Raw genomic sequence first — 8,969 nt, 5'->3', positions numbered from 1 at the left:
ATAATTCATATCTTTTCTTGGGGGCGGAGGACATTGTGACATTGTGATATCTACATCGATGCCATCAGACATAGGATATTTGCAGCAGGGAATACTCACAAACAGTCAATCAAAGTATAATTACTAATTGATTTTCATAGTACTGACTCAAAATCATCCTTTTCTACATTTCAAAAACAGCAGGAACATCATCATGGCTGCTGGATCAAGCTTTAGAGACAAGTTGAAACTTCAAGAGTGGGATATGTTAGAGAGAAAAGTATCCCTCTTGACACTGGACCTTTCTAACAAATATCTGAGGCAGCTGCCAAATGAAGTATTTGAATTAGAAGAATTGGAGGCGTTGGATTTAACCAAAAATATGGGCATCGATCTTTCTGTGAAGCTGACAAAACTTACAAATCTGAAAATATTGAGACTATGTGATTGTGACCTCGACTCGGTTCCACATGCAGTTCTAAAACTTTCCCAGCTAGAGGAACTTGACCTCAGCTGGAATAAAATAATCGAGCTGCCAGATGAGATGTCGGGACTCACCAACATCTGGGCACTGAAACTACGGGGGGCAGGCATGGTCACGGTTCCTCCAATAGTGTGGAAACTGACACAGTTGAAATGGCTGGACCTGCGCTCTAACCCACTACAGACGTTACCCGCGGAAGTTGGACAGCTCATTAACGTCAAACACTTGGATCTGACCTGGTGTAGGCTACATACACTCCCACCTGAAGTAGGGAGACTGACACAGATAGAACAATTGATCCTGCGCTGTAACCCACTACAGACGCTACCCGCGGAAATTGGGCACCTTACTAACGTCAAATTCTTAGATCTATCCTGGTGTGGGATGCACAGGATCCCCCCAAAAGTGTGGAGACTGGCACAGTTAGAATGGCTGGACCTGCGTTCTAACCCGCTACAGATGTTACCCGCCGAAGTTGGACATCTCACCAATATCAAACACTTGGATCTGTCCAACTGCAAGCTACAAACACTTTCTCCTGAATTGGGGAGACTGGCACAGTTAGAATGGCTGGACCTGCGTTCTAACCCGCTACAGACGTTATCTGCCGAAGTTGGACATCTCACTAATATCAAACACTTGGATCTGTCCAACTGCAATCTACAAACACTTTCTCCTGAATTGGGGAGACTGGCACATTTAGAATGGCTGAACCTGCGCTCTAATATGCTACAGACGTTACCTGCCGAAGTTGGACATCTCACTAATATCAAACACTTGGATCTGTCCAACTGCAATCTACAAACACTTTCTCCTGAATTGGGGAGACTGGCACATTTAGAATGGCTGAACCTGCGCTCTAATATGCTACAGACGTTACCTGCCGAAGTTGGACATCTCAGTAGCATCAATATCAATGACATTAGCGTCAGTGGAAATCCACTTATAAAACCACCAATTGAAGTTTGTTATCAGGGAATCAAAGCCATCAGGCAATACTTTGAAGAACTTGAACGCTCAGAAGAAAAGGTAAGCGCCCGTCTGAAAGTTGTCGTCTTGGGTGAGAAAATGGCGGGGAAAACAAGCCTGATACAAACACTTCAGAGTGGCGAGTCCACCCTGACACGATACGAGGACCGCACACACTGTGTAGAGATAACTCAGTGGGCACCTGATGACAACATCACGTTCGAAGTGTACGACTTTGGCGGCCATGATGTGTACCATCTCACTCATCAGTTCTTCTTGACACAAGATGCTTTGAATTTATTGACAGTGAATCTCCAAACTTACAACTGCACGGAACAGAGTTACACTGAAGCCGTGGGGTTTTGGCTGGACACTCTGAATGCCCGCGTGCCGGGGGCGGTGGTTACATTAGTGTGTAGCAAGACGGACATGTGCAGTGACATAGAAATACAGGAGAAAACCAAGGACATCCAAAAAAGATTCACACAACAACATAGCATGTGGAAACGTAACATACAACAGCAATTAAAGAAGTTGGAAAATGCTAAGGTGGCTACAGGATCGACCGATCAGGGAGAAGTAAAACAGCAGTTAGAACGTACCCGGCAGCTCCTGACGCGCCCGCTGAGACTTACAGGTGTGTGCAGCATCAGTTCGGCAGAACCAACATCTGGGTTGGACACACTTAGAAGTCACATATTAGAAACAGCAAATAACACAGCACTTTTCCCAGTACTTCGGAGGGTCCTACCGCGGACATGGGTGGACTTGGAACAGCAGCTGCGTGACTTGCGAGGCAATGGGACTGGACGATATCAGTCTGCAAGATCGACTTATCATAATAACCCACTACGAGCCCGATTGCAAAGTCACAAGACTAAATGGCTGACGCGGGAAGAGTGTCTGCAGCAAGGACAGCTGGCAGGTCTCATGGCGGACAGACTGGAGCCAGTCCTGTCTTACCTGCAGCAGGTGGGAACCGTCCTCAGGTACACGGACATACCGGAACTCAAGGATCTGGTATTTTATGATCCATCAGGCTTGATAGATGTTATTAAGGAAATATTTCATCACAATCTAGAAGAGGTTTTTACTATCGGGAACCCTCGTTTCAAAGACAAAGGCTTCTCAAAGACCGAACTAACAAACATCCGGGAAACCCTGTCCAGCCGAGGCTTTCTGCCTAGAGAAGTCGTTATCGCCCTGTTGGGACCACACGCCACACCGGTCGGAAACATGGATGTAATCACTAACCTGATGGAACATTTCGGCTTGTGCTACACGGAACGGTCTGATGAACTGGACGGAGAGACTTCAACACCAATTGGATACTGCATCCCATGGTATATACAGGAAGAAAGAACAGAGGTCATTAATCAGGATATCAAACAGCAGGAAGAGACGGAGTTCACAGTGACGTGTGAGATCACACATTTCTGCCCACGGGGACTGTTTGAGCGATTGAGTGTTGTTGTAAACAAACTCATCAAGTCGAGACAGGACTGGAAAGACATCGTCGTGGCCGTTAGGGAGAAACTTCCCATTACCGTTTACCGTGAGACCAAAGACGAGTATGTTAAGATTGTGATCAAGCTCACCATCCCAGTCCAAATGGCACTGGCAACACATCTTTGCTGGAATGTCATCGGTCCTCTAAAGGATAAACTTCTTAAGCTCCTTCTGGAGTGGCCTGGCTTGCTGTATCGCCTGGTGTTGCCAGAATCCATTCCGCAGAGTCAGCATCAAGGTGAGATAAAATTGTATTTTTTTTTTCAACACGAAATCTAATGAAATTTGACTCACCGAAATGTCCTCAGGTATTTGACAAAAGTGGACAGAAGACCATATCTGCCGTCGTCTCGGTTTAGCGTCGGTTGATATTGACTTCCGGCCACCTTTGACCCACTCCTGACGTCACACATCCCTAACGTCAGTGCACGTCAGCTTGTGACCAAATTTCGGTGATTCTAGTTTTGGTTGAAGAAAGGAAGTAAAATAAAGTCAGTATCAAGGTGATTTGTTCTTAAACATCCATCTTAATTATCATACTATATTGTTGTGGCAGGTTTCAAGGGTTATTCAATATATTTTAGACAAGACACACATGTCTACAAAAAAAAAAAAAAATTACTTCGTTTTCAATGAAGTCAAATCTGACTTTCCAGGAGAACAACAGTCTTTGAGAGGGTCGGCTATCATCCCCACGTTTGAAGTAGGACCAGAGGGCTTCACCGTTCAACGCAGCGGTGCGACGCTGGGGTTTCCTGAAGGCTGTGTTGATGAGTCACGTTTCATCTCTGTTGAGGTAACATTGTATTCTTGCTGGTATACGCTGTGTCGTTCGTTTCTGTTTGCCTTCTCGATGTCATTCGCATGGCTTGTTTCAAATACACACAGGTTGAAGCTGTACCAGTTACCGATGACGTCCGGACCAACTTAACGACCATGTCCGCCGTGCTGACTGTGGAGCAGGACTTCCCACAGCGGTTCCTCCGGCCGGTCACCGTCAGGCTGCCCTGGGTCTGGACACAGTCAGAACGCGACCAGGAGGAAAAAACAACAGCAGAATCGACGGTGGTTCTTCACTACAGCAGGCCGGATAGGTGGACTGTATTCCAGACAGGCACCAAAGACGAGGATGGCCATGTGGTCTTCCAGACGAACAACTTTCAGGGGTAATGTCTTTCAACTTGCGGACGTGTCCAATACAACTTGCGCCTAAAATTGCATTTCATAGCATATTCAAGGATTCATTTTGTTTCTTTTTCTACTTTCAGATTTGTTGTGGCGAAACTTCATGCTGCCTGCAGGAACGTTGTCAAGCTGTGGGAATAACTCTGGAATGGTTACTGCGAGGACAAGGTATACCTCATTGTCTCCCCCAACAAGGTACATTTTCCGGAATGGGACGTTAATCTGCTCTGCGTCCACAAATTAGACGACGCCAAGGACTTTTTCGACAGCGGCTTCGTCCGTGCTGATTATCAAGTCAAGCAACGGATTGAAATGTCTAGCAGGGAGAGAATCAAAGCTACTTTCAGGGAGGAATCCGACCTACGGGTAGATCCGGAAGACCTGGCTTGCCTAGAGGATGGAATAATCTTTGATTATCCACCTGCTGACAGAAACAGGTACAGTTTGCTCGTGAAGAAAAAAGATGGCGTACCTGACAAGCCTGCCTACCGAGGACGGGTCAGTTACGAGAGACTGGGGATGTAGGGACACAGACCGGAGACGGGATCGAAGATCAACGACGTGACTGTGTTAGCCTATGCCAATTCACAAGGTAAAATACTAGTATCATGAATAAGACGACCTATCTTCAAGTGTCATATAGATAAACAAACACATTCTTGTTTAGATATCCGAATCACCTTTGCTCCATGTGGATAACAATTATGATAGACCTTTGAGGTAGCATATGCTAAAAATGCCCTTATTGAATTACAGGGATGTCTAGCAGTTCATCTAGGCCAATGCAGGCAATGGCACCACAGGGAAAGAAGGGAAAATCAGGTGGGTTGTAACAATGCATAGAATTTTTTGTCAAGACGACCTCAAATGCGCCAAAAGAACTACTAGTATCATATTACCGGAACATACATGTAAATGAACAGCACATTGAACTTTATGGCAAAAGATATCAGTAGCAATAATTTTAAAGCCTCATAGTAAGCAAGTGTATCACTTTAAATATCATTGTAATCTATCTTACAGAGAAATTTCCATTAGTATATAGTGGTCTGCTGAAGATCTCTGATTTGAATTCCACAGCTGAGGCCCCAACTAACTAACTAAATATACACATTTACACTAGGTGACCAGCCTCTCAAAAGATCCCAGAAAATAGATGTTGCTGAAAAGCGGCCAGCAAAGAAGTTTAAATCTGATGAAGAAAGCACAAGTTCAATGGGTTCTGCCGTTGCCGGGCCGTCAGGAGGTAAGTGGACTTTTAAGAAAAATCGCCAAACTATAGCGCACATGAATGTTAGCTTGTCTGCCACATATATGATATCATACGCTACATTTTATTCCACATTTACGCCAACGATCTGCGAATGAGTTTAACAGTAGTGAAACAAATGACACACTTGATAAACGCCAATTGGGTACTGACCCCTGTCAACCCCATTTGAACCAACATAGGGTTGCAAAGATGAGACAGAAGTACCTTATCCCGCTCTATTGACTTCTCTACTCTTCATCAATTACCCAGAAATGAAGAAGTGTTAACACCATCTTGTTCTTCTATGCCAACAGAACCGTCGCAGACAAAACATCTGGCAAAGAAGAAAAGTGGCGGTTCAGGTGGGCAGAACACGACTGACCTGTTGTATTTCTGTATCTTTATAGATTTCTGACAGCAAGGAGATTGTGATCTGATTGAAAGCTAGATATTTTCCTGTATTAGTGACTTTATATCGCGAGTATCTAAAATAGTATCAAATGCAAATATGCATTCATCATCCAAACTTCTTTACCTAGATACATTTCATGCACGTTATGTTAGATATACAGATCGTTGATCAGCTAAAACTCTATTCTTAATTGATTGCAGATGTCAGTAGGTACGTCCATTACATCAAGGAAAATGTAACGGCAGAGTGGAAGGACGTCGCTTACCAGCTGGGATTCAGCCGGCCAGACGTCACCAACATTGAAGACAGGAACGGGGACAACAAGTCTCGTTGCCGGGACGTGTTGGAGGAGTGGCAGAAACGTGAAGGAGATGCCGCCACCATAGATGTTCTGATGGAAGCTCTGAGGGAACTGGAGCTAATGAGAGTTGTGGATGGGCTGAAGAGCAGGTTTCCAGGTAATGTGTTTTGTCCACAGTTAATATATTTCATTGTGTAAGTTAGATTAGAGACCTTCTGGAATAAACAATGAAGATCTGACATAGAAGCTGCATATGTACATATGGGGGAACTGGAGCAGGTATATGAGCGCGGTCAGCATTCAGTAAGTAACTGAAGAAAATATATCGTGGTAAAACAAAAAAATTGACTGTGTCATCTCACCAAAATTGTTAATCTGTCGTCCTGTGTCTGTGGAGCAAAGAACCACTGCTAAGCCTGACCCTAATATTATTCAGAATGTTCATGTGCCATAAGAATAGTACATCAAATATAAAGCAATTAGCTATTTTGTCAAATGGTCCTATTTGTCACACACAGGAAGATCAAGCAAATGTACAACACAATGGGATTATATCGTAGCATTGAATAGTTTAAAAATAATGCAGAGCTTAACTTGAGTAGAGTTCCTTTTTACTGTTTGTTTTTTCTACAGAACTGACCGGGGCAACAGCAGGGCCTACCGGTGCACAGTAACACAGCTCATGGGGACCCTCAAACCATGCCACGACTCTTGACGTGAGTATGAAACAGTTCTGAAAAGCTCTTTTCTGAATCTATTACTTTTTGTGAATAAAAAGGCATCATTAATCACAAAATTGTGACCGAAGATGAGTAATATATCGAAGAAAACCGAGATAACTGCAGCCGTTCCTACTGCTGGATATTCAACCAATATTCATAATTGACTCACATTAATGACATCTTCAAAATGTCTCAGGCCGACATTCTGTTACAGCCATTAGAAGTTATTTAACTGCCACAGCCTTGATTTAATACCAGTAGTTTCTAGAACGCTCTTTCAGCACAGCCGTGACTATTCACAATGTCTCTCCATTGTCTCCCCAGGTTAACACTGAAGTGAAAGAGTTCAAGTGACTTTCATCCAAGAATACAAGCAGCGACCGGAAGGACATGTCGTTCATTCCTCGAGACTGCATGCCGTTGTTGAACCCTTACAACTAGTAGCGGATTTTTTTAAATTGTTTTTTATTCATTTTGCAAAATAACAAATAAACAAAATAATGATACAATAAGACAACACATAAACCACGGATTTTGTTTGCTAATTTTAAGAAGCCATCTGGATTACCAAAGTAATCAAATAGAAGCTTCCTATGGGAGTGGCGTATACTTTACAGCATGTTGCTGTTTTTTCGTTGCCTTTTTTTGTTTGGTAGCAACCCATCTGGATTACCATACCCTAGCTCATAGAAGCTTCCTATGGGAGTGATTTGTTTGTATACTAGCAGCATGTTTTTGCATTTTATCTGACCATTTCGTTCCAATAAAGGCATTGGTAGATGTAAAAGACTTGGTATTCCAACTCGATCGAAAAACAATTATTGAAACGTCCAAGCATTTTTAAGATGCTGAATTACAGAAGGTTTGTCTCTGTGACTAAACCAATAAATCTTTTACAAGTATGTCTGCCTTTGTATTAATGTGAGTCAGCACCAAGGACAGCTCTGTCTGCTTATGTGTGAATGTGAGTCAGCACCAAGGACATGTCTGTCTGCCTATGTGTGAATGTGAGTCAGCACCAAGGACATGTTTGTCCGCCTATGTGTGAATGTGAGTCAGCACCAAGGACAGGTCTGCCCGCCTATGTGTGAATGTGAGTCAGCACCAAGGACAGGTATGTCCGCCTATGTGTGAATGTAAGTCAGCACCAAGGACAGGTCTGTCCGCCTATGTGTGAATGTGAGTCAGCACCAAGGACAGGTTGTGCATATGACAACAGGCTGCTTTTAAAATTTAGAGTATTCGTGGTTTACTTGTTTGCAGCAAACATAATTACGCAGGTCGATTTGTTAATAGGCCATACCGTTAACTAGCAGCCTTTCCAATAAATAGACAGCACTCTGTCGTGAGCAACAAATGTCAATACTGACGCCCGACGGTAATTTGAAGAGCAGATAGACCTAGGAACTATAATGTACTTGCCTTTGTACTCAGTGGCGTACCGACAAACAGGCCATTAGATAATAATCTCATTACGCATGCGCAGCTAATAGAATTGTAGGTAAAGGTAAAAGCCCCTGAGACATTAAAAGACATGTCTGCACATTGTTATGCAAATCGAGACAATGGCCGAAACGAGAGCTATTTACAAGTCGAGGCTTTTATCTTTTACATATTGCCCTCAATTCCTGTCGCCGCGCCTGCCTACTCGGAAGTGTGAAAGATCTTACAGACCTGCCTTTCACCACAACCAGGCCAGTTAAAGGCTATGTTACACATCTTTTAAGACGGCCACGTAGCGTGAGGGGCCCGTAGTTGGGCCCACACTGCCATATTCTATTGGAGGGTCAGACCTTCCAGATGTCGCCAAAAGAAGAGTTAGGTTTTACCAAGATACTGCCATTTCCAAAATGCCCCACTCTTTAGCAAGCCTAAGCAACACATACACTTCTATCTCAAACACCTTGACGTTTACTGGTAGCGCTCAGTGAGAAAGCAAAAGGGACTTGGTGGGTGTAAATTTTGACTCCATTCCTTTGTCTCCCCTATGACGTAGTGTTTCTGGGGCCTATCCTAAGGGTATTCAAACAATGACATTTACGTTGTGAGGTTTTCTGTGCATAAAAAAATACTTTGCTTGACGGCTTCAGTAGCTAGGCACTGTTTTGTATAAATAGTTCTCAAAGTGATTCAGCAGCATTACGGAAAATATTGCT

General features: G+C 43.6%; 2 protein-coding genes and 1 long non-coding RNA gene across 3 annotated transcripts; all 3 read left to right on the top strand.

The window, feature by feature from the left end:
- Positions 1–740: 740 nt before the first annotated feature.
- Positions 741–3,387, top strand: LOC136443560 (malignant fibrous histiocytoma-amplified sequence 1 homolog). Its single transcript, XM_066440843.1, has one exon. The coding sequence runs from the start codon at positions 848–850 to the stop codon at positions 3,218–3,220; it is 2,373 nt and encodes a 790-aa protein (XP_066296940.1). The 5' UTR covers positions 741–847; the 3' UTR covers positions 3,221–3,387.
- A 315-nt stretch (positions 3,388–3,702) lies between these two features.
- On the top strand, positions 3,703–5,743 carry LOC136443960 (uncharacterized). The gene is made up of 5 exons (XR_010757213.1): positions 3,703–4,107; positions 4,210–4,718; positions 4,883–4,948; positions 5,250–5,372; positions 5,693–5,743. It is a non-coding gene; the product is annotated as an uncharacterized lncRNA (long non-coding RNA).
- A 143-nt stretch (positions 5,744–5,886) lies between these two features.
- LOC136443823 (uncharacterized) lies at positions 5,887–7,262 on the top strand. Its single transcript, XM_066441189.1, has 4 exons — positions 5,887–5,932; positions 5,991–6,248; positions 6,725–6,807; positions 7,138–7,262. The coding sequence occupies exons 1-3, from the start codon at positions 5,887–5,889 to the stop codon at positions 6,763–6,765; spliced, it is 345 nt and encodes a 114-aa protein (XP_066297286.1). The 3' UTR covers positions 6,766–6,807; positions 7,138–7,262.
- The last annotated feature ends 1,707 nt before the right edge of the window (positions 7,263–8,969 follow it).

This window comes from Branchiostoma lanceolatum, chromosome 10, assembly GCF_035083965.1.
Source record: "Branchiostoma lanceolatum isolate klBraLanc5 chromosome 10, klBraLanc5.hap2, whole genome shotgun sequence".
NCBI classification, from domain to species: domain Eukaryota; kingdom Metazoa; phylum Chordata; class Leptocardii; order Amphioxiformes; family Branchiostomatidae; genus Branchiostoma; species Branchiostoma lanceolatum.
The sequence above is the reverse complement of the archived record's forward strand: the minus strand, read 5'-3'. Positions and strand labels throughout refer to the sequence as shown.

Excerpts from the sequence above, each read along its gene's own strand:
- LOC136443823 (XM_066441189.1), top strand. The coding sequence starts at position 5,887 with ATGCATTCATCATCCAAACTTCTTTACCTAGATACATTTCATGCAC. Across the intron at positions 5,933-5,990 it reads CCTAGATACATTTCATGCAC|ATGTCAGTAGGTACGTCCAT; the intron begins GTTATGTTAGAT and ends AATTGATTGCAG. Across the intron at positions 6,249-6,724 it reads GCTGAAGAGCAGGTTTCCAG|AACTGACCGGGGCAACAGCA; the intron begins GTAATGTGTTTT and ends TTTTTTCTACAG.
- LOC136443560 (XM_066440843.1), top strand. The coding sequence starts at position 848 with ATGCACAGGATCCCCCCAAAAGTGTGGAGACTGGCACAGTTAGAATGG.